Below are 26484 nucleotides of genomic sequence, written 5' to 3'. Positions count from 1 at the left end.
AGCTGGCTGGGGGCTGACTGTGGCTGTGGCCCACTGTCCGGGGCTGTAATGATAGTGAATGGCTGCTAGCTGGCTGGGGGCTGACTGTGGGATGAATCTGTCCCCCGGGGCTGTTGTCAGCTCTCATCCCGACTGAAGCCTCACAGCGCCGGGAGACTGAGCCAGAAGACAGAGGTGTGCTAGCTAGCTAAATTACCATTAGATTAGTCGTCTATCTATACACTTAACATTACTGATGAATTTGTGGGTTTGCCCAGAGTTGTTAATCGTGGTCAAAACAATCATACTAAAAATGAATGAGCGTGTTGGACAATGTCGTAATATTACGTTACCCACCAAGAATTACAGTAGCTACTTGTCAACCAGAACCTTTACATTAGTCACCAAAGCACTGTTCCTCTTTGTTCCCCCCACAGGTTGGGACGGGAATTGTTACCAATATTCTTGTGTCTCATTCCAACGAGTTAATGAACCACTGAAACGATTTTGGAAACATTATTTTAAGGTAATAGAATCTTTGTGTTGGTTCAATCAACATTGAAATCAATCAATATCAATAAATAAGGTATCTGTTGTATTATTGTGTTGCAAACTGGGATGCAATCAATGACAAAACAATGCCATGTGGCAGAAAAAAATTTGTAATACAAGTGGAGGAGTGTGTGAGTGCTTGTTCATACATAACCAGAAGTATTGTCTGTGCATGGCCTTGCATTCATGCATTGGTGTGCGTGTATGAGTGTGTTATGCTAATGCCTCGGTGTGCATTTTTTGTAGCTTGTGTGTGTATGTGTGAACATGCATTCAGCCCGGTGTAATTATACAAACTGAAAGTCTTGTTGCTCTCAGTGGCTTTAGGGTTGAGCCTGGCTCTTCACTTTTATGAGTGTTTTTTCACCCGTGGCTATTGGTATTTATGTTTGTATGTGTGTGTGTGTGTGTGTCTGTCCATTAGCCCCAATACATCAGCAAGTTAAACTATGCGACAGAGTACACAAAAAGTGTTTGGTCCAGCAGGGCATGGGGACATCCAAAAAATGACAGGGATACACAGTGTCGTGAGTAAAGTACCATGCTGTAAATGTATAATCGGTCTGCCTGTGGGCTTAACACCAAAGTTTGGGAGTGACATTGTTGGGGAGGTGAGTGTAAATACATATTTCTATCTTTTCTTTCTCTCTTCATTCCCTTTCATACACAAAAAAACAGCATCTCAGGAGGATTGCCAATTTATCTTTACAATGTCAGAGCTTATAGTCAAGTCTTTTAACAGGCAGCCACATAAAAGGCTTTTCAAGGCATGATCAGGTACACCAAGATTTACTGTATATTTTACTATGATATTAATGCAGAGGCCGAGTCCTCATGCTCTGCTGTATATCAGCCAGAGTCCTCAAATATACTCCCACACTATACTACAAAATCATTTTAAGAATTAATGATGAGTTGGTGAGATAAAAAGGGTAGAAGGGAGAGTAAGAAGAAATGAAACAGTGGGACCAATAGGAGAGAGATGGATGGGGTAGTGCCAAGGGCTGCACAATATGAGGAAAAAAATCTAATTGCGATTACTTTGACTGAAATTGTGATGTGACTTACCATACTGGAGGGAATGATGATTTTTGTTATTCTCATTGAAAAATATAAAAAAATAAAAGTAAAAATTATTATAGTGTGATTTCCGCAACTTATACAATACAAGACTTTTTACTTTAGTCCATAGGTTAGGATGTGTAGGAAGGACCACAATACTTCATTCAGAATGGTTTGACACATATTTTGCCTTTAACAAATATTGCGTCCCACCTGCAATTTTGATAAAATGTATTAAAAATATATAGCCACTCTCGCAGATTAAAATGTATTCTATTTAGATACCATATGTTTTTATGGTACATTCTCAAACATTTTAGTGTGAGTTATCTTTCCCACACACATAGACCAGTTACCAAAAACTATAGGATTATTTTATGAGACACAGTGTTTGCAGAAGATTAAAGACAACAGAATCAGTACTGATAGACAGTCAGTTAAAATGACTAACATCACAGTCTGCCCTCTATGTAACTCTATGTTTCCTCTTTGAAAAATTAAGGAAATTCAAAAGGATACTTGAGCTAAGCTGGAGTCTTCAGTGCCATTTGTGAAAAGTAAGCAAACTTCAATCTTTCAGTAAGGACACCGTAATAGATGTGCTTGCTGGAGATAGAACTATGATGTATTACTAATCAACAGCAAATCATCCAGATCTACCATTATCACCTATTCTGTCCATAACATAGCCGTAATTCATGGCTATAGTAATATCTCCAATCTTTCCCCTCAGAGGGCATTAGGCCTATCAAATCCTTGTGTGTAAACCTTAATGTAATTGCCATGTGCTCCGTGGCCAGGACATGATTGCTGTAATCTTCTTGTGGTGTAACAGGTTACCCTAGGACATTCCCATTATACACAGCTTGACAAGTCACACACGTGCACACACACACACAAGCTGTACTGCTGTAAGTACTGCATGTCTGAGATTTTACAGTACTAGTATATTGAAATTACACTATGCAAAAATAAGGATATATCAAAACAGTTGCTAAAAGGGATGTTTAAAGTCATACACCTCTTTTTATTTTGCATTTGCTCCAATTAACTTGTTGAGCCATATCTGCTATTGAAAATCATTACTTTGATTGGTGTATGTTTTTTTCTATTTTTTCTCCCTCAAACCGCTTAAATGAAGCTACAGGTATGTGCATTGTTTTATTCTCTTTGTAGCACCCACCTTCCCATCACTTGTCTTAGAAGCCAAGCAATGGGTTGTGAGGTATCAAGCGAACAGCCAAGTTAATCAAACTAACAATCCTCCTCCATCGACAACAACAAACACACTATACACAAGCTAACAACCAACTTTGGCATTGTCTACACATGTTTGTACACTCTGACACAAACACTCCAGTAGTTTTGGGAAAACAACTACTTCTAAACTATAGTGGGCAAACTGACAAGGTTGTGATGGGACACAAAATACCCCTTCTGGCTTGCATCTGTCGCAAAACATCCCTCTCTATCAAACGGCAAAATAAGATTTTAAGAGAAAGCCCAGGGTCAGGGGCCTCATGTAGCTGTGGGTGTAGTGTGCAGGACAGAAATGAAGGTCAGGGATTTTCTTTTCCACTCTGGCATTTTTTTCTAATGTGCAGCTGCTACCAAACAATCTTTCAAAGAGCGCCTACAGTACAAATGCCTTTTGGAAAAGAAAGGAAAAAAAAATTATAAAAATGTTTTTGTCCCACAATAAAGTTTTTATGGTCAACATGTATTGAATACATGTAAATCAGTATGCAAAACAAAGCCTGAACAATCAGTTTTACCTTTGACTTGGAACATGAGACATGATCGATAGCACAGCTGAAAGGCACACTTTGACTGCTAATACAATAATTAATCATAGTCTCAGATGACCGCAAGGAATGTCTGCAGCTCCAAGTCATTTAGATTGTGCTGAGTGAAGCAATGCTCTGGCCTTATATACTTGTCATTTGGGGGCTCAACACTGAAAACAACAAGTTAACACTTTCAGCTCATTCTGCTTTTAATTCAATTCAACCGGTTTTAGACGTTTCGGTAGGATTTGGTGACAGTATGAAACATAATATTAAAATGGCAGAAACAAAAATGGATATAGTTAGTTAGTGTTTACTTGTGGAATAAAATAGATAATTAGGGGAAAATAGATTCTAAACTTGGAATGGGTAATTTATTGTTTTCTAGTTCAATGTGTTTTATCTGCTACTTTTGATATATATTTTTTTCTTTTTGTACCCTTAGAAGGGCTGTATGTGTTTGCATGTCCTGTTCTTTTCCATCAGGGACCATGTTGTAAAAAAAAGCGTTCATCGCTTTTACATATTATGCCTGGGATCCTTTTGTATTTCTATATCCATAAATAAAGAAAAAAATAGTTACATAGTTTACATAATTCATTCATTGGCCTATTTATTGATTATTTTTTTAAGATTAGGACAGCTTAGACAGGAAAGGGGAGAGTGAGGGGGAATGATATGCAGCAAAGGGACGCAGGTTGAGGTTGAACCTGTGGCCGCTGCGTCGAGGACAATACCTTTATATGTGGGCACCCGCTCTACCAGGTGAGCTAACCAGGCGCTCAGTTGGCTTTCTTTTACCTTGCTTTTCACTCTCACATTGTAATTTACATTAGCCTTGGCTACATAGCTTCTAGCTTTAAAATAGATGACACTGCAGTACATCTTTCAATGATGGAATGATGCTATCATTGTTGTTTAATTTGAATGATATTTAATTAAATGTAATGAATAAAAGCAAACATAAACAAACTACTCAAATAACAGTCCTCTTACATTAAGATGGCATACGTGAGATAAATACATAATTCAGTAATACTGTTGTTGTCTATAGGAGCAAGCTTACCGGACCGTTGCAGGTCAAAGAGTCATCGTCGGCTCGCTCACACTGGCCATCACACTCCACACACACAGATCCGTTGGCATACTCTCGGATATCCCTGAGAGGGAGGAAAGGGATGGAGAGAGGGATAAGGATGATAAAGAATAAAGACTGATATAGGTAAAAGAGACAAGATAGGGAGCAAAACATTTTTTTGTGAAATCAAACAATAACATGGCTTTGTGTCCTTAGCCAATAAAGATGTTGCATGGATCCATTTAGCACAATGTCATGAACAATCATTACTAAACTTGGATGAAATCACATCAAAGCTTCATGCTTTCTGTTAGGAATTTCAAAATAAGTGAAGTACATTTTATTACATATAAATCATCAAATTCAGTGGAATCCCCTTCTAACAACAACAACTAAGGAAAAAAACAGAAAACAATGACATCTGTTAAATTCATGCTAAATCTGAATCCTGATGTCAATGTCACATTTTTGTGTTCCACAACCATCTCTTCAAATGCTTCCTTTTTGCTGAACACAAGTTCGTAAATTATCCTTTTCAATCAATAACGTCTGAATCTGAACATGTTCATGATGCCATTTTCAGAGCAAAGATGACAGATGGAGGGATTGAAAAAGAATTATATTAGTAGTGGATGATTTATATGCTTGTATGAGCATTGTATCTTACAATGATTACTTGGACATAAAGGTCAGTAGATCATAACATCAATTGGAACTATCTCTCACACACACACACACACACACACACATACAATCACACACACACACACACACACACACACTCAGTAGATATTTAGCTAACTGATAAAATCCCGCAGGGGGTTGAGGCAGCTGAAAGGTACAGTACCTGCGAGGGTTCAAATATCAATTAAATTAAGTGCCTTGTTATTCAATTTCTAAAATCCCCTTATAATAGTAGAACACCAGAGTGGCCTCGAAAAGTCATTAAATGTGACCACAGTGTGGCTGAGTTGGCACTTTGCCTTTGTCACTACAGGACAAGGAGAATTACTTTGGGTACTTCTCTTTTGGCCAGTGAGGGAAAACAGAATGTTCCATCTCAGCACTGGGAGAAAAAAAATGCCGTTGGCCCAGTGGGATCTAAATCAAATTAGTATTAATTATGCTTCATCTGGCCTTCATATAAACTTCAAGGAGGCAGGGGAGGTAAGCCTTTGTCTGGGTGTGTGCTGGTTAAAATAATAAAGGCTGCAGTGTAGCTGGAAGATATCTCTGACACTAAAGTCCTATAGGCTATTGCATGATATTATGCTGTGTTCTATATTTCTGTATTTTGTCTCTGTAAAGGAACAAAGATGCAAAAACACATTTGCCTTGAGTAATACACATTGGACACCATGGATTTGATGCAGATATAACGTTCATTTCAAATGGCTTTTGGAAGTAATGTGTACTACCAAACCTGTATGTTCATAGTCTGGCTATCACCAGACCAAGCCAAGCTCAATAGATTTGAGATTGAGCATTGGTCTGCTGAGTCTGCTCTGTATTTTCTCTGCACACGTGGCGTGGCCAACAGGCATAGTTCAAATGACTCTGTACGCATTGGTTCGTCCTTCAACCAATCAGACCAACCATCTGGGTGACGCAGAAGCGACAGCTGCATCGACGGGTTGCTGCGCTTCGGTGGTGTTCGGTGGCCGCTTTGTTGAATGTAAACAAGAAGCTGCTTGGTCGCTTCTCTATCGTCATTGTGTTAAACCGCCAATAACGCGGCAGGTAGATAAGCCAGTGATTGTGATTGGTTCCCGCAAAATTGTGAACTGAAGCAGGAGAATTAAACGTGCAGGTTTCCAGACCGTGCTGCAGGATGAAATCAAATAGCAGGCAGAGTGGGCGGGGTTTACCCAGTCTAGTATGTTCACACAAACAAATACAATTTCATTTTGGGGATTTTGAACAATAACGTCCAAATGGTTTTGACTTTGTGAACATTTTCAACAACGATTTAGGCAATTCAAGTTCCTCGTCATCGAGTTGCTGTCTGACAACGTGTAAATACATTTTAAATTAACCACAGAGATTAAATTCAAACAAAATAAAACTACTGTTACATTTTAAACATATAAGTCACCAAATGAATAAAGGTGCTTCCTTGTTGTTGAGCAAGCAGTGTATATTAAACTTAGTCCTAAAGTTCTTTAGTCCTCCAAGATTTCCTCCAAAATACCACCTGATATTAAGTAAGTTCTCCATACCGTCATGCCTTGTTAAGGTGGATTTGCTACAATTCTACTGCTTAATAACAGAAATAAAGATGCTGTAACAACAGCTTGAGCTACAGGGCAACCTGAAGATTGGATTAGACAAGGAAATGCTGAGCAAATACAAAATAAAGACACACACAATGATAAAATATTTAAAGTATGACTCATGAGACACACAGCTCAGAGGGTAAAGGGTTGGGGTTGCATTCACTAAAGTGTTTTATCTGCTAGATGATGTGCTGGTAACGCTAACAGGGTGGGTGGTGCTGATGTGCAGGTGGACAGGTAGGCAGGGCGTGGCCCCGTGCGCAAGCAGTGACTGTGACACGCAGTGACACGCCTAGCCCCCCTGCCCTAATGGCACCTTCTGGTTCTCCTGATTCCTTTCCAATGTGGCCACCCATGGTTTTGTTATCAAATAAGGACTCTGAGCTTAAAAGCATCTTTTCAGCAATTCTGCAAGGCACTAGAAAAAAAAAATCAAAAATGTAATTAGTAGAACTCATTGGGGGAGCTGGAGTTGTCACCGTTATGTAATGATAGAATAGCGTCAAGCTAAATCTCCTTTTAAAGTCAAGCCCCCCTTGTTGTTTTGAAACTCTGCAGGAGTGCCTTTAAAACAAAAGTTATGTATTGTAACGTCAGATTCTATGGGTATGGGCATAGCCCTCTAAGAGGTGTTGCTATTGGGTTTATCCCTCGCGCGAGCGCAGTCATGAAGGTTTCTTTCGTGCCCTTGTGCCCTGCACTGGCCCCTCTTACATCTGCAGGTACTGTATATCACAGCCGCGAGACCAGAGATCTGCTCCCAACATCAGCCTTTTCCTTCCAAAAATGTTAGAAAAGCAGAAGTCTTCACTTACAGTACATCTACGTTTTCCTGTTTATCTATAGATTGCTGTTGGAACTAGACACAGATATTCCTACTAACAGAGGACACAATTAAGCCTTCAGCTTGGCTTTGAAATCCTGTGTCATTTATGGCATCCTCACCCAAAGATACTAAGGTCTGCTGGTATCAATTCAAGGTAAGCTGGAGTATTTTAACTGTTGGAAAGTATTCAGGCTGATCTGAAATAATTCAGACACTGAAAAAAAAGACTAGCAGTTTTCATCCCACCTTACATTTTCTTTTGTCATGTAAGCCAATTTGAAAAAAAAGACTGTAATTTAATCAAAACCTAGAAAAAAAGCACAATGGATGACAGCAAGAACAATTCAATTTTATGGTTTGCTTTATTTTGTGAGCATCATACAGAAACACATTGGGACACTAGCTAAATTATGAGGTGTACAACTTCTTTTTTACAATTTAGGGTAAACCTTAAATGTAATAAGGACCTCTAAGGACATTAAGAGGACAACACACTATGTAATCTATCAATCAGGAGTGTATATGCATGCAAATGCATAACTCACCCTTCATAGAGGTTGCAGGTATCCACACAGGTTCGTCCACGGCTGAAGTATCTGCAGGAGAGGCATTGGTCTGGGCCAGGACCCCAACACCCTGCATCTGAACACAGCGGGTCACACACCATCCGCGCCTTTGCTGCTCAATGCAAACATACACAAAAGAGAGTAAGAAAGTAAGAAAGAGAGTAAAACAACAAAGGATTACATCTGTGTAAAATGCAGGTGTGCTTTCATGACTCAGCGCAGATGCTGTAAACCCTAATCTGTCCCATATGCGAAGGCACAGGGCTAGATCCATATCCAAGTTGCAAGGGTTGATATTTTTTCATACGATTTCTCTGCCTCCAGAGAGCAACTGTTTAATTGCGGTGGTCTATAAAAGGTGTGTTTTTGTAGAGATGACTCTCTGAAACAATGGCAGGAGTAACGACAGCAAGAGAGAAATAGATGCAGAGCTCAAAGAAGTGCTAAAGAATTAGGCTATTTCTATTTAGTGATGAAATATGTTAAACACGAGCAGTCACACAGTAATTACCCTAATGAAGGAACTGAAAGAAGACCTAGTTCCTCCCACAAAAACTCCCATTCCATCCCGGCAACAGTTTTTAAAATATTACATTAATTAGCCCATTTCAGTCCAGGACAGTAATGGCCGTCCAATGTGAGTGTATATACTGTATGTTCTGTATTCATATAAAATTGTCTATTAATACACTGTGTGTATACAGTACATTGTGATATGGCTCGCTGTGGAGCTAGCAAAGGAGAGAGCTGTCCTGCTTCATTATAAAACTACTGAGCCAGCAGTGACGAAGCACTAGTGGGACCTACAGCAGAAAGCACCTGCAGATGTCATGCAGATAAAAAAAAAACTATGTCCCTAGAACTTTATAGTCTGGATATACTTGAAGGATTTTGTTTTAAAAGGCTCATGTATATATATATATTCCAGTAGCTGCTTTCAACGCACAAATCCATAGCTGCACATACAGTACAAACAAGTATTTTTTCCCCCCGCTGTTTTAAATAGTCATGTAAAGACATTATAAAAGTTCCTATTCACAGTGAACAGTATGTACTTTGCTCTCTCTTTATCTGTCTCACTGTTTATAGTACCAACAGATCTAGGCCATCACATCTACTCTACTTCCATTATTTTCTTGTGTCTGGATCTCTTATCTCTCTCTCGTCCCCCTTCAGCACTTATTCCTACAAAGGTTGCTACATCTGAGAGTATTACAGTGACAAAATGAGAGTATTGAAGTAACATGGTGGCAGCACTGCAGATACACTCAGAATGTTTATCATTCAATCTACTGTACGTCTAACATGATTTCCTTCTTGTCAGTGGATCTGAAAACAGACTCTTCTCTTCTCCCTAGCTATAAACATGGTTACGAAGAGGACCCTGCTGTTTTTGAGGTCGTGGCCACATGTAAGTCAGGGGCTATGCCTCAGGGTCGGCTATGGCCATTTTTAAAATGCTTAAATTCATATATTTTTTTAATAAGACAAAAGGATGCAGATACATGGAGAAAAAACAGAAATAAAGTGTTGCTTTTGAGGGAAGAGGATGAAAGTGTTGCCTTTCAAAAGATACAAAACCACCTCTGTCGGGCTTCAAACGCCGTAGGTAAACTGACCGGGCAGAAGGAAAGATGAGGAGAGAGAGGAATGATGGGTGCTAAAAAAGGAAATAAACACAGGAAGAAGAGCGGTTGGATGGATTTTTAACTATACAGCACATGCAAGATCAAAAAGATACCAACATCAGATGTTCCTGTAATGGGTGGAAAACAAAAGCCCATGGGGCCGAGCTGTCAGGTGCTTTTTGGAGTCCTGTGGGAGACAGGAGAACATGCTATAATGATTGTGATATAGAGAAAGAAAGAAACAAAGAAAGAACGTAAGCACCTGTTAATATTCAAAGGGTTGTTGGGAGAGGTGTAATTGGAACTCAAGTTTTGCCTTCAGTTTCCTGCATCCTTTTGTTTTGTTTCAAAGACAGCCATTAAACGCAAAGCAGGGCAGCTATTGAAAAAGCTAAAGAGGGACAGCAGGCAGCAGAGGAAATAATCCTTGACCCTTTGCAAGATGTGGCAAAACATTGGCATTGATCAATTTTTTTTTCATTTTCGCCTTTGCTGTAATGTTGAATTATGTCGACTTAGGTGGAAATAGTTTGAATAATACATAATTTCAAAACTATAAAATCCCTCTGGGATGTTTAGAAAACGGTTGACAAGACCAAGAAATTGTTCTTCACATGGTTTAAAATAACCATAGACATCCTTAAAAACTCAAAATGCAATTATGGAGTCATCATTAGAAACGTTGAGTCCAGTGATGCTATCAATTACATTTACAGTATGCATTACAAGAGCACCTTGGCCACCACTGATTCGCCAAAATGTGATCACATCTTTTATTTTGAAAGTGGACTACATTTGCTTCCAGTATTTCTTGCAGATTTTTTACTAAATCTCTGCTCCAAGTTATGTCTCCTTGTATGGGGATAATGTGAAGCACCTGCTATTTACAATATACCTTTTTTTACTGCAGACTTTGACTTGTCTCAGTAGGAAAAGCACAAGTGTTACTAATAACATATATGATGGCTACGATCTATGGAGTACAGTAAAGAACACTCTTTACCGTTTGCTTAAAGCTCTCTTCTTATAACACTGGGTTATTCTGCAGATAGCACTTATGTGGCTCAAACTAACAGTGCACTTTGCTATACCAAGATTTGACATTTTAAAAAAGTGTGTGAAGGAAACAAAATCCATTTCTCTAACGTTTGATCCCAAGACCTGCATTCTAAAAACGTCATTATGAAACCCTGACATTTTATTGCTAATGACTCTGAGCCATCACTCAGCAGTAAGTTTAAGAACCCCATCATAAGCTCTGGGATTCCGTTTGGTCAAATATGTGTCCTAATGAAGTTCCAGCAGCTGAGAGAGTGTCTTTAAAATTTAATACTTACTTTGAACCAAAGCGAGCACATTCTTTTTTTCTAGGGGAAACAATATTCAAACACGTCTGACGGTCTTGTTCGCATACCATGGTTAACAAAAAATCAGATACTGACTCAATAGGATCAGGTTTGCAAAAGTTGTAATACTGATAACCCTTTCTGTTTGTGCTGTAGCGAATTTTTCAGTCAAAATTAAAAGAAATTGGTAATACTGTTCACACCCAGTCTTCAACCAAGCTCTGACTGTCAAATTACAGCAAAGTTAAAAGAAATTGAGTAGCTTAATGTACAGTGAAGAGTGTTTTATAAGATTATTTAAGAGTAATTTTCATCCAATGCAAAGACGGGCGGTTTGAAGACCATCCTGTTAAGACAACATCAATTGCAATCAGATCTAGAGAAAACTGCAAAAACTTGAGTTTATGAATGTACAGCCAGACAGTTTTGGGGCGTTAATGAGTGAGCAAAAATTCAACTAATGATGAAACTTCCTGGAAGAGCTTTGAAATGTTTTAAACCCTAGATCACTCCACTGGATCATTTCACTTGACCTTGTGCGACCTGGATGAGGCTACGAACAGACCAAGTGAACCGTTTTGTTGTCCTGTTTAAAGTATGATTTAACTAAACATGTGATAAAACAATATTCTCAGTTGTGTAAACTAACTTTACAGCATTAGGTTGCTTATAGAAAGTGCTACTGTGAAAACTGGTTGTCTTGGTTTCAGGTCATTACCAAATTATGTTTCTACTACTGTACGCACGCACACACATGGGCATACACCCACACGCATACCCAGCCACCCAGCCACCCACCCACACACACAAACACACACACAGACACACACAGACACACACACACACTGAATAAATGGGCAGGCACATGCAGACTCTGACTTTGCTGCGAGAACTGCCCTTTTCCAGTCCCTGCTAGGCTCAGTCAAGTGTGGACACACACATACACACTCAGATGCACACATCCAGAGCCATGTCAAGGAGAGCAGTGTGTGACTCTTGAGTCTCACCCAAGTCTTCAAAGTCATTGAAGAGAGACAGAGAGAGAGAGAGAGAGAGAGAGAGAGAGAGAGAGAGAGAGAGAGAAAGAGGGAGAGAGAGAGAGAGAAAGAGTGTGTGTGTGTGTGTGTGTGTGTGTGTGTGTGTGTTCGGTGTGTGTGTGTGTGTGTGTGTGTGTGTGTGTGTGTGTGTGTGTGTGTGTGTGTGTGTGTGTATGCCCCCAACACTAAGGAACTGCCCAGGGGAAGCGAACACATGAACAGCGAAAAAGGGGCCAACTCAATAATGCATATACTGGCTCATTAATGAACATCATACATAAATGAATGCCATAATACTTGTGGCCATTTTTAGAGACACAATTTTCATCACCTCATATATTTGAGTGATTTAATTTCTTCTCCGAATGGTCCTGTTGGTTACTCAGTCTAATAATGGGATTATTGTTTTTAGTTGTCATTAGAAATGAGTGAGATAATAGCTTCCACTCATACGACAGACAGAGAATAATAGAAATTACAACGGCATGTTTCTGATATTATTTGTGCAGTGTTGATGGTGCCTTCGTCGGGAGTCCGCAGGAAACTGTTGGTGTCTGAGTCTACAGAACATGAACATGTTAAAGAAAGAGTTCAGTCTCAATCGTGCCTGGAGCTGAACAACTGATGTTGAAGGCAAGACTAGAAGACAAAATATATTTGAGTTTCACTAGTTTAGTTCACTGAGCAATGACTGATAAGTGCTCCCATTGTTTTTTTTGTCTTACATTTATCAACATTTTTACATTTTTGGACACTGGGTTTAAAAAGTGACAGAAACTGGGAACTAGATGCAACTGATATTTGCGAACAGCACACATTTCAGCCAGAACTGGATACAAAAAAAACTGGACTGGTAAACAAGATTAAGAGGAGCTCAACAACAGATGTGTTTTCTAAATGTATTGGGATTGGGAATTATTACTGTATTTGTTATCTATTTTACAGTTACAGCTTTGGGCAAATGTATCTTGATACATAGTTTGTTTGCATTTTTAAATTAACGCAACAGTGTTGCATTGTAAATAATGTGTGCCGGGCCCCTGAGCAAAGCAAGGCAAACTTTTTGATGGACCTCCACTTCTGTTTTGGTCCGGGAACACCTTGGGATTTTAGTTTTGGTATGAACTTACAGCACTTCTGTGGGCTTTGGTTGTTGCGGACCAGAACCTTCTGGTTTGCAGTACGGAACAGTCTTGTCCAGTTGACAGTGTTGTAGTAGCAAAGCTGGCTGTTCTCTGCAATATGGACATTCCCGGCGCTGATCTCTCTCAGCGACTGGAGCTGCAGTGATGAGATGACCTGCTGCTTTAACACCAGCAGGGAAATCCCACTGAGAGGGGAGAATGGGTAAAGGTGAGAGGAGGAGAGAGCCAGCAAGGAGGGGTAGGAAGATGAGAGGAGCAGGAAGAGAAGGGATGAGGTATAACATGGAGAGGAAAGGAAAGGGGCATGGATTTATTTCACAGGTTTTGACGGCTGAATCAGTTCCCTTTTTCATTCATGTTATCACAGAATCACATAATCGTTGAAGGTTGCATTCTCTTGCAGATGGCCTTATATCCTTAAGTTAAGCTTGTGTTCACAATAAAAAAAAAAACATACACATGCATCCTACACCTAAACTTGACAAGTCTTGATTAGCACTCAACATTTCCACTGAATTGAAAACACTAAAGCAGAAAATGGGCTTATGTATTTACTGTCATTCATATGGGACATGATTAGTGCGAGACGCTAACATTTCAACAAACATATGGCACATGAAGCTTGTTTGTTTATATTGTTCAATAATTTGCACTTGAAAAGTATAACTTGCATTCAACAGCAGCCTGGTCAGGTGTTGCAATTCAATTCTGAAATATGCTCCCTTGAATTGTGAATGATATATAAATAAAAATAAACATTTATATATATATATATATATATATATATATATATATATATATATATATATATATATATATATATATATATATATATATATATATATATATATATATATATATATATATATATATATTTAAATGAATAGAGAGAGAGAATACCATCACTCTCTCACAGCATAGCCTAGGAAACAATTTACAATAAGAGTACACCCTCGAAATTGAAACTATCTAATTTTTGAACTACATTTTAATCATATCAAAATCTTTTGATTATTTTTCTTCACTTTGCACTGTGTGCATCTACTACTGCTAGCCTCTATATTCCACTTTACGCTGCAAGCCACTGAGCCCTATCTTGCACCCGGTGCAGCGTGATGCAACACCTGACACAAGTGTCTTTGCTTGTTTAAGACAGACGCAGTTGTCAATTTCCCATCCAGCGCCTGCGTCGTTAAAATAGCAAATGAACTTGCGCCCATCTTTGCGCCCATGGACGCTCTGTCATACTGGGAGGTGTGTTCAGGTGAATAACGTGTTGTTATCTTGAGTCGGCGGGAAGTGATCGTGCCATTGACCAACAAAAACCTGGTCTTAAGTCAACAGCGCAGCATTATATTGTTATTGTTGTTATTTTAACAATGCAGTGGTAAAATGTGCCTAGGCTCATGCACAGCGGGCAGACTATGTTACACACACACACACACACACACACAGGGAAGCGCGGAAGCACACAAACATGCACAAAATTACAAATGAAAATATTATGGTGAAAATCCGCCATCATAATAGCAATGTGCCAAGGTGCAAACACATTTGGCTTAAGGGGATGGGGGATGACACTCCGATTGGTTTATTGCATCTTACGCCCAAAACAGACCTATGAATTAATGAAGACACTATGTACAACCCTGTTAGACCATGTGCCTGGTGCACAGACCCTTTTTTCTGCTGTCAAAGTAGCAAAAGTGGATTTGGACACGGCCTTAACGCACCTGTGCCATGCGCTTCACGTTAGATCGTTAAAATAGGGCCCATCAAGTCAGGTTTGAATGGAAATGTGCTGGATTGTAGTACAAAATTCAAACCGAACATTAAGGAGGGTGTGACTGCTCAGTGGAACACGTACTTTTAGTATATTAAAGTAAACATTCAAATATAACAAATACTAGTACTAAGCCACACCACTGGGGCAAAATATAGGCTACCAATCGCCACCATGGTCTTGTGTGTGTACAATTATAACACCACAGTATCATCACTTTACAATAATATGGTGTGTAAATGACTAAACTTCAGTTAATACACTGCATCTGCTTAATTCTTCTTTCATGTTTATTCTTTGTTGCCACATTTTGATATATGCTGCTGCAACAACATATTTATTTATTTTCATCATTATACCCTCAAGCCTCTCTTTCTTACTATTCTTCTTCAATGCCCCCACCTGTCACCGTACGCCCCACTTGCACAGTTTAAAAAAGACAGGAGGCCAGTGGGGTGTCAGTGCCATCAGATAGACACAGAGTATGCAGGATCAAGCATGGGATCAGGATAGGTGACAGGCTGTAATTTGTACTGCAGCCTGCTGTTTCCATCTGCAGGTGGATGGCATAGAGGTGCATGAACACACACCCTCTTGCAAACATTCAGACCCATACACCAAGACACACTACATCCACTTTGCCATCAGCCTTACACACACTCACTTTGTTTCCATACAAATGTCACAGCAAATGGTAGAGCACGTTTGGAAAAATCACTAAAAACTAAATGATAAATAATTATGTTCCATCAGCTGGGTAAAAACAACAACAAGTTGGCTTCTTAGATGTCAAAACAAAACTATGACAAAAATGTGTTTTGGGCCCCGACCAATTCTTTGGTACCAACTCAACTCATATATCTCACTATAGAAGCATATTCAATCAAACCCCATTTACTTTTAATTTGCATTTAAATGATTTGAGTACATAAACCAAACTACTTAAAATCTACTGCCATTTGCAATTATATTAGCAATTTGGCAGGACACCGCTCTCTTCAATCCTGTATCTTGTTTTGAGTGATGAACAGTGCAAAAATGGAAGTTTCACAGCATTTCACACACTCTGCACTACCTCATGGCAGCATGTTTTCAGTGTACGTGTCAATGTAAACACAATTCCAGTGATCAACATAGTAATACTCTGGGATACACAACACTGTGTCAATAAAGGGAAAGTAGAGGAAGAGTGGCAGCTATTAACCATGGGTTTAAACAATCCAGGTTCAAAGAATCAGCTTTGCAAATGTTTTTTTGAAGAATAAACTGCACCTTAACGATACACACAATACGTTTTTCGGCATAATACTGAAAGTTGCACTGTGTTTATTTACAAAGAAACTCCACAGGGATCTTTAAATCATGTACATATCTAAATACATAGTCACTGATTTAGTGGGAAGGTGTACAGTACTGTACAAATACATTTGACAAATCCAGTCACCAATGAATTTACCCTTTTCTTAATTTCCCAAAGAGCTCTAGTTTAAAGAACATGTGTGCTTTGCTACATTGCTACTTTTTTACTACAAACTAAACCAATACGTATATTGGTTACCAGCCTGCTTTTTCTTATCAAGTGCGAATCTCTAATTCAGGCAGTGTTGACACATCTATGATATAAATTACACGCATAGTCAAAAAATACATCTAATCACAGCAAAGCTATTACGTTCTTAGGTGTGTACCTGTACAGTGCTCTTCCGCCGATAGTTGCAAGGTTGGAGAAAACACTCAGGTCTGTCATGTTGTCAGGCCAAGACTGGATGTTCAAAAAGCCTAAATGGGGAGACAGATACACAGGTTATACTGTATTTAGTCACCAGTACTGACAGATTAATATTAGCTGTCTATCATATCCTCTATTTCACACTGACAAGAATAAAATGAGTAGGGAGAGTTGGCATCTCTCTAGAATTAGCAACATTCCAGGACCACAGTAAGTACACCACCTGAGTCTCATCTGAAAGCAACCAGGCACTTCTAAGCCACAAAAACGTCACAGGCACAGAAACTCCACAGGGGAGTCTGGTGCCACCTATAACAAGGGCAACGTTGATTTATCAATATTTTTTTGCATTTTCTTTATTTGAATCTCTACTCTTGAATCATATAAAAGATTAAATGAAAAGCTGAGAAGATAGCTGTGGGTTTTCAATAATGGATTTAGATATATGAAATATTTAGTAGAGAAACGGTAAGGGGGTACAATCCTTAAGCTAAGACCAGAGGACAAATAAAACAGTTGGATGAGGCTTTGAGACTTAGGAAATATACCGGTAGAGGAGTAAAGGTAAGAGTTGAGGAGGAAGAAGTTGGAATTAAGGGACGTCCAGGTAAGTATAAAAAAAGACAAATGCTTAAAATTACTTTAACATGAAAGGAAAAAACAGGCCACAGGGTTCTGTTGCATTGCCTTTCTCATAGAGAAGGAAGAGAAGGAGATGGTGGTGGTGGATGGTGATAAAAAACCCTATAGGTATGATGGGCAAGTTGGTACATTTTCCAATCAATGAATGGTTTTGATTCCATTATATCAAAGGGATGCATGTGAATTTCTGTTAATTCAAAAAAGACAGTTATGGTGGAGGGAGGTAGGTGGAGTTGCAGAGAAGATGACCGCTCACTGCTTGTTGACAGCGTCTCAGCGAATACTTATTAAAAGTGTTTGATGAAGGGAAGAAAACAGTCAGGTCATGGTGAAGAATTACCCACCAGGGCTCCTGCAAATGGACATGAGCTGAATTTTATAATTATCCTTACACTAGAGCTATACTTCTCATGCAAGAAGAGCACAAGATTAATATCCAAACATGGACACACAAAGAAAATGAATTCAATATTATTATTTCTTAACACAATGCTTCTCTGTATAATAGAAGTTTAACTTTTATCTAGAATTTTCCCAGAGAAAATACAAAAAATGTATAATAATGCCTTTTCTGATGATAAAACAGTAATGGGATTCCATCAAAGTGTTTGATATTTATACAGAATCCTAAAATTGATTGCAGAAAATGGTTGTTGGTAAAAGCTAACCTTAGTTTTGATATGTGTCCATGTTTTTATTGCATCCCTGTTCCTGACCTAATGGTGTGTAGTTAAGGCCTCTTAGCCCAGAGGCAGCAGCGCTACAGAATCGTTAGTGTTGTACTTGTCGGCACTAATCGTCTTAATGAAAAAACCTGCAGTGCTGAAGCACCTCGCAGCTCCATCATAGTGCTCTATTGGGGGATGCGGGTGCCTCCTAATAAAGGTAAAAAGCTGCTGCCTGCTGCACACTTGCCTGTGCTAATGTGATTCTGCGCTAATAGCTCACATATGCTATGCTTATTTAAGGCATGTTCAGATTCTCTGCAGATACTGTGTTCATTTGGAGAACGTATACATTTATATATTCAATGCTTATATACTCACTGCTAAGAGTTACATTTTCATAAAACCTTTACAACTTCTATTTTTCTCAACTCGATACTGTTCAGTAAAATGATTTTAAAAAGAAGGCTTTGATTGTAGTTTGCCAGTCTGAGTTCATCGACCGACCAGGAGCAGCGTATGCGTGACTAATATCCATCAACATGGTGGTCAACACTACAGAAAGAGCCTTAATGAGATGCTTCAAGTGGTGAATGTGAATGTAGTGTGTGTCTATGTCTACTGCTATAAATAAACAAAGAAAAGAGGAAATGGTGGGTTCAAATGAATTTCTTGCAGTGTTGAGATTTAGTGAGTTCCTGTGTCTGAAATTCTAATTTCATCTTAATACATTTATCTTAACCAATTTAATGTCTACTTTTAGTACAATGAACAAACAAATGTTCCTGTTTTTACTCAGGGAAAACGTCAGCTTTACAGGTGAACTGGGTTGATGCTGATGATAAAGCATCCTAGATCTTTGTTTGTGCTCAATGGTAAAGCTATTGTTTTGGAGTAAAAGAGAAAGTGTGATGATATTCGGGATTTTTCTTATTATACAGAAATCGCATTTAAGGACCAAAAACCAAGCATTATGTTATTCTATACATACTTATACATAACTGTCTACTATATATAGTAGACAGTTATTGTCTCTGTATCCTGTCACATGTTATTTATCTGTATAATGGACATCAATTGTTGTCCAAAAACTACTTAAAAGACATCATTAAGCTAAGGTGTTGCCCTGAGTGACATGTTCCTTCATTAAGATAACACAGGCACTGTAGTTCTTTTAAGTCAGTCCCACATTCATTGTCCTATTGCATTAAATAGTAATTGTAAGTAAGTGCAATTATTGGGATGCAACAAATGCATATTAATATCTAAATATAATCCTAATGTGCATTTACTGCTTTTTAGTAAATATTTGGTTAAATATGAAGTGCCCAGCTGTTTGAGGAAATTACTGAGCCTTTTTTCAAATCCAAACTATTTATTTGTGACCTATTTTAAAGTAGATCAATAAGTAAGAAAGTAAGAATGAATGGGCTTGGGGTTGAGTGAAGCAAACTGGGTTGTTAACTCAGAACGTACTGTATGGAAAGATTAACCACAGCTTTGTTGGTTGTGGTCTTTACATGGGATTTGATGACAAGAAGACAACACAGAATAACAGGCTCTCTCATGTGTAAAAAAACATTATAAACCTAATCTTAATCTTTCAGTGGCCCTCGCCTTCTTCTCACCACTGTCGATGAGCGGAAACAGCAAAGTGAAAAGATCACCTAGCAGCGGTTCATGTTCTGTGGAGAGCCACATCAATGACACACTAATGCACACAACAAATTACATTTTGAAGCCACTTAGAGAAGAAGGCCATGAGCTCACAAGCAAATGTTAAGCATGCTGAAATTGTTGTGATTACATTCTGAGCTACAACAGTTAAAAACCCACTTATGCTAAACTGCACAAGTTGATCGGCCATTCTTTGGGTGAAGCCTGAACTGGTGATATGTCTTTAAAGATGCTGCAAAACAGAAGAAAGAATCACTCAAAGAAAGAAACAATATGGATGACTGTTGTGCTGTTGTGTAGGGTTAGAGCTGTCCTCCCACACAGCTCATCTGAAAGCTAGAGCAATGCCAGTTGCGACCTTTGGGTTAAAAAGGCAGGTTGGCTGCCTCTGTCAGAAGTCACGTTTCCTTGACAGCTCAAAGAGATGACAAGCTGAGCTGACACACATCTCTGACTACATGGTGTTTGGCCAAGAGTTTGTCCCCATCACCCGCTCTCAAAACTTCCATCACTAATCTTTCCATTCTTCATGTGTTTATGTTTTAGTAAGTTAAACACAAATGCTTTAGAGATGCACTCAGGGAGGGATTTCTGCAGCTACTTGAAAGGCATAATGAAACATTTTCTGTGCATTTTACCCATGTTGAGCTTACAATCTGAAGCAGCAGCTAATTATTTAATTAAGGACTACTGCTTACTAATTGTATTTATGCCGTGCATTCTGCCATTCTGATTCTGAGACAATCTTTTAGACCAAGCATAATCAAGTTGTATATGATGGTTTCTTACCCCTTACAAGATGATATAGATTTGATTGTTTGTTTTGTCATCTTGTTGTTTTATATTTGGTTGCCATCAGTTGTGGTAAAATATAAAACCAAAACAAACATTACAGTGTGTATTACAGGGACAAAAAGAATAAATGTAATCCTGCAACATCAGCCGTAGGGTAAATGCATATTTTTAAGGGGAAATGGGGGTATTGTTTCATAAAGCTTCTGCTTGTGTAAAACCCCTTCATAAGTCAAAAATGTAACCAACAGTATTTTAACAGTAATAATTTCACGAGGAAGTGTGACGTTGGAGATTCAAGGTTTCTTTCAAATGTCTGGACTGGAAACATGACAGGATACATGCAGCTGGTGGCGGCATAGAGGAGCTGGAGGATTAACGATGTGCATCACATGTTCTGAATCTTTTCTTCGTGGTGTGAAAAGGGAGAGCTGGGACTTTGGAACAAGGCTAGGAACTCCCCGAGGTAGAAGTAGCAGAGAAACAGAGGAGATTGAAAAACTCATCTGATATTCATCTTATGCTGCGAGGTCTGTCTTTGGTGTGGACAGTCTTTGGGGGCGGGGGTGAAACTTAAGCAATTACGCCCACAGATATACACACATGCACACACGCAAAGGTAAGAGTATTTCATTTGTTTGCTAATTAATTTGTATGCATGTGCAGAGATGCATGCTTTGCAAGTGATAACACTCACCTGTGATCTCCCGAACGGTGCGGAATACATTGAGTTTTTCTGGGTCCAAAGCTTCAATATTGTGATAGACATCCCTGTGAATGATAATGGAAGATCAGAACACCACGAACACAAAGAGAAAGACCACAGCTTCCATCACAGCATTTACACTGCAAAGATAGGCCATGTGCTTCGTAATCACAGCAATGCCAAATAAGCGGCACTCACCTAGACAAAGAACATGACAATTTAGAATATCTGATCTAATCAGTAATGCATGCTATTTATGTGTAGCATGTATTATTGTTTGTCTTGCTCAAGTTGCTAAAATACATGTGCATGATTACTTGAATGCATGCATGCTGTATCCATCCATGCATGACTAAATACCCTCCAGTTGTGAGAAGGAGTACTGTGGAGTGTCCCCCTCCAAACAGAGCATTTATTCAGACAATTAAAAACCATTCCCACATTTTTATCAGGGCTTTAAGGTGACACTCTTATCCTGAGGAATTTAAATGAAAAGTGAAATGTGTGAATGGATTTGGGTTGAAAGAGAAGTGAGGTAGAAGGGTAACTTGCCTAGGAATGCCTTATAAACTAAACTAAAGCAGTGACTTTCCTTTCTATCACAATGAGAAAACAATCCCACGTTCTGATATAGTTCACAGCAATGAGTTCTAAAAACATCCCCAGTAATACAACATAGAGTGCTGTGGTGTGTCTAGTGATTTCAGTGTGGATGGGGCTGCAGGCAATTACAAAACATCACAATACTCTCTGACTGTCATTATAGTTGATTGAACAATTGCCATTCTGTTTTCAATAGAGAAGAGTGAATCCTGTCTAGGGCACCCGGTTTAATTCTCACCTTCTTTCTGAGCTCAAGCGTGTGTTTTGTAAATGAAAGCTTTTCCTCTAGCCAAATGTACAGATATTTGTAACCCCCTTTCAGGGAAAAATCCTACAGGCATCATGGTCACATTTCCTTGACCTTATCAATAGCATCATTTAGGTATTAGACTCATTTTGAACCAATCTAAGGTTTTTTCAAGGATTTCTTATAGGCTGAAATATGTGCCACCGGAAACTTAATCATTTATATTTGAATTTGAATTGCTAAACTTAAATAATTGCATTGAAAAACTGAATTTGAATCACATAATTTTAAATGTTATTGTTTAATTTGAATATTTGCAATGAAAAACTGAATTGGCATAGTATAATTGGAAATGGAAATTGAATTTATCAGTTCTGGAACCTAAGTCCAATAACATTTCATCTTTACTAAAAATTCAACTCTCTATATATCTTCACATTCAGTTCTCACAATTCAAATTCAAATTACTGTGACAGACATGCGGGTACTTGAAGGATGAAACGAGAGCAATCGAGCGCAGATAAACTGAATGTGAAGATGAATAAAGAGCAGAATTTTCATTGATGATCATATTTTATTGGACTTCAGTTCCAAACGAATAAATTCAATTTCAAATTATACTATTCAGATTCAGTTTTTCAATGCAATACAATTTCCAATCATGTGATTCAAATTACGTTTTTTAATGCAATTATTCAAGTTCAGCAATTCAAATTCAAATATAAATTATTCAAATTCAGTTTCCGGTGGCACATATTTCAGCCCATAATTTCTGCATAGTCAAATGCCCATTGAATATTTGACACAGCTTGCTCCACAGATCGTGCATAAGGATAGAATGGTCTCATCTGCATAAATAATGTGCTTTCCAGATGTCTACCGAGGCACATCTATGATAAATTTACATAGTAAACAATAATGTGCCATTAAATGGAAGTTTGTGGCACAGCATTTTTAAATATTAAAAATGTTATCTTAAATCATATTTCACTTTAACATTATCAACACAGGATTTGTTTAATCAAAAGCTATATTCTCAAACATGATCACAGTTCCACTATTTCACCCCCTCTTTTATCATTCTGATAAGCTAAATGTCCTTGAGTCTAACCCTTTGATCCCAGTGATGAGGAACACCAGGTTGCCGTTGATTTTGGTGCAGTTGATAAACTTGTCGATGTTGCTTGAGTCTACGGTCTGAGCAGCCTGTAGGCTGGCTGTACCAATGCCATCACAAGCTGAAACACACAGTGAGGTATACAAATTAGTTTGATCTAAATGTCTTTATAACACTAACATGTTAAAAACAACTGAGATTTAAAGGCATGATTTAAAATGACACTGTATGCACTTCAATGCACGATAATGTTATTTGTATTACTAGTCTAAAACATTGATGACGCAACTGCTAGTTGTTTCTACAGGTTTTCCAATCATTATGACATTATATCATGTGCAAATTCTACACATGGCATCCTTTTGGCATGCGCAATATTAACCATGAAAGATTAGGAAAAATGGTTAGCTTTAAAAACTTCCTAAATGGCAAAATAACTGTGAAGACAATACATTACGGAATAGTTGCTATATTATTAAACATCAGTTTGTCATTTACCTTTTGGGCAGATGTCAGTACAAGGAATGCACATCTTAATGCGATTCTCTTCCACCTCCATCTTGTTACTTGGGCATGCTCTTACACATGAGCTATGGTCCACCACAAAGTTATCTGAAAGACAATTCACTGTAAATGTCAAGTGCAGATGGCTGCTGTTTTTAAGTGGCACTTGCTGTACAAACAATCACAAAAAAAGTGTTGAAAGTCACTTTCATTCACTTGGTCTGACAGAGGCTCTTCTCATGCACATGAATTGCATTAAAGGTCAAACCCTTTGTGATTGGATTGTTTCAGCATGCAAACTTAAATATTTGATGAACTGTTTAATTATAAAATCATATACATTTTTACTAACATGTGAATTATCATTTAAGTAGTGGTACATGATTGTGAAACTCACAATTTGTGTCCACTGACTTCTTATTTAGAATTTTTTATTGGACTGTGTTTAATTTTTTAAAGTCTCGATTCAGTTGGAAGAACAACCCAAACTATAGGAAAGGAGCTGATGGAAGAAGCTGTCAGTAAGCTCTAGCAGGTCACCAACCACTGACCCTGTCTTAACATTGAAAAGGCACACATTACAGTGGGCCACTTATACAACTACCACCACGCCATCACAAAATACACACTACACTTTGCACTTTGTGTTACCCTTTAAACAAGCCTGACATGTGCACAGAACAACAACTTAATGTTTTAAAGCAGCAGTAAGGGATTTGTACGTGTATCACACTAAACATTTACACGGTTACATTATACTGCGTGCCTAAAAGTAACACTGTCTCCAAGCACAAGTCACATTTCCCACACTGCTGGATGGTCTTTTCACTGATGTTGGAAACAGCTTGGGGCGTTAAAAAATAGTTGTTATTCTGCAAAGATCAATATCTCAATGCAAAAACTATTCAAAAGTATTGAGCAAAGGGACCAAACAGATGTTACCCGCAAACCACAGAAACTACAGGTGGGACAAGTTCAGCAGCAGGATCCTTGTATCTACAATGGTTTGCAGCTTCTTCTATAATACCTTCGCTGCATGTCATGGACCTTATTTACAAATCGGTTAGGTCCCCACCACCTTGTGGTCATTATGAATGTAGAGCTGTGAGTTTTTGAACTACTCTATTCAATTCCCTTGTGTCCACTTGTGATATATACAGATGGGAACCAAATTACATGAAACCCACCAGGTCTCCCAAATCACCCACGGGGAATTTAGATTATATTGCACCTCCCAAATGTGTTTCTATCCTTCTGGTAGAGATCCACATTAAAAAAGGTTTTTGGAGTCTGAGGTATGGGTTCATTGTCAATCCTGTGTTTTCTCAGTGGCTTATGTGTAGAAAAATAGAAGCAAGCACTTTATTATTGAAATTAAAGGAGTCCTTGCTCAACAGTAGTTATTTATGGACCTCTAGACCTTGGCATTTGGGCCCAATGAAAACACACACACACACACACACACACACACACACACACGTGTACAGTAATCAGTCCGTAGGGAGTCCCAGTAAAGAGTGTGGTCTGGTATGGAGCTAGAACAGTAACAGTAACCTGTGGTATTGAAAATAGAATTTGGCATTGAAACATGTTGAACTGATATATAAAACACAAACATCAAAAAGTAATAATCTCACAATCCTATTATATGATTTCACTTGAAATTTGTTTACATTATAATCTACATTTTTTGTTGACGTCTGTGTCTTTTCAATGATAGTTTTTTTCATTTTTTACGCTTTCAAGATTTTTTCAATGTCACTGGTTTTTAGTGTCAACCTTCTGTCACTGTTTTGGCGTAGGGTGGAGGGGCCCGAGAGGAGAGACAAAGAGGGTGTGGTTAACAGGTAATTTATATAGGCTAATGGCGAGAGACCGCACCTCCACAGGAATCCTCAGAGATGTGTTAAAACTGCATATCTACAAGTTTACCCGTAACCTCCAAATCTCAAGTAAGTCTGTTTATCTCTGCCATTTTTTTCATATAGAAGCAGGCTGGTTTAGTGTTAACTTTTAATGTAGGCCTAAACTGTGCTGTTTTGGAAGAGGTTAGCACTGTTCTCCTAATTCATCACACATCAGCTAACTTGTGGCTATCTGTAGCTAAATCTCCCGCCGGGGATGTCAATCTATCTCTATAATCTAGTATTTATAATAGCAGTAATTCCTGTCCTTTAGGACTCCTAAGGTCAGTGGTCAGTTTCTGTTTACCACTATTTTATCACTAAAATCCTTTATTGAGACATCAGTGATGCAGAGGAGCTTGAATACTGACAATTAACAGTGTTCTCTAGAAGAACAAAACAAACTTTTGGGTGCATGAGAAAATAAGCCTTGGCGAAAAGAGTTTCAGGCTTTAAAATATACGATTCAGTGAGTACTGGCAAAGCAAATGATACCTTGGAATAACTCCTTCAGTTTTGGTTAGAATTGGGATGAATTTTAGCTAAGGGTAGCAGTTTAGGACTAGTAATTCATGTAATCGGTGTAAGGTATAAGTAAAAGCGTACTAGTTAAGCAGACATGTTTGTGTGTGTCCAGTTGAAAAGACTTACGTGGACACTTCTTGACACAGAAGGCTCCATAGGTGTACTTGGCCCTGGGGTTGTGTTCCAGTTGGAAGGTGGTGGGGTTGTAGACAAAGGGCTGGGGGCATTGGGTCACACATGCCCCACTGTCATTAAAGTTGGTGCAGGCCTGCGCGCGCACACACACGCACGCACGCACACACACACAC

The 26484-nt window shown here is 38.6% G+C and overlaps 1 protein-coding gene and 1 long non-coding RNA gene across 3 annotated transcripts in view; one reads left to right on the top strand and one right to left on the bottom strand.

Moving 5' to 3' along the window:
- Positions 1–400, top strand: part of LOC117952541 — an 8249-nt gene extending 7849 nt beyond the window's left edge. The window contains exon 3 of the long non-coding RNA XR_004658445.1: positions 390–400. This is a non-coding gene — a long non-coding RNA (uncharacterized LOC117952541). The remainder of the gene's footprint in view (positions 1–389) is intronic.
- LOC117952536 (receptor tyrosine-protein kinase erbB-4-like) overlaps positions 1–26484 on the bottom strand; it is a 317936-nt gene that overhangs the window by 67005 nt on the left and 224447 nt on the right. For both annotated transcript variants that reach the window (XM_034884894.1, XM_034884895.1), the window contains exons 7-14: positions 26303–26444; positions 23742–23855; positions 23238–23364; positions 21268–21341; positions 16754–16844; positions 13268–13467; positions 8106–8238; positions 4447–4540 (exon numbers count right to left, since the gene is read on the bottom strand). In XM_034884894.1, the coding sequence (XP_034740785.1) occupies positions 4447–4540; positions 8106–8238; positions 13268–13467; positions 16754–16844; positions 21268–21341; positions 23238–23364; positions 23742–23855; positions 26303–26444 (975 nt within the window). The remainder of the gene's footprint in view (positions 1–4446; positions 4541–8105; positions 8239–13267; positions 13468–16753; positions 16845–21267; positions 21342–23237; positions 23365–23741; positions 23856–26302; positions 26445–26484) is intronic.

The sequence above is a fragment of the Etheostoma cragini genome, chromosome 11, assembly GCF_013103735.1.
Source record: "Etheostoma cragini isolate CJK2018 chromosome 11, CSU_Ecrag_1.0, whole genome shotgun sequence".
In the NCBI taxonomy this organism is placed as follows: Eukaryota; Metazoa; Chordata; class Actinopteri; order Perciformes; family Percidae; genus Etheostoma; species Etheostoma cragini.
The sequence above is the reverse complement of the archived record's forward strand: the minus strand, read 5'-3'. Positions and strand labels throughout refer to the sequence as shown.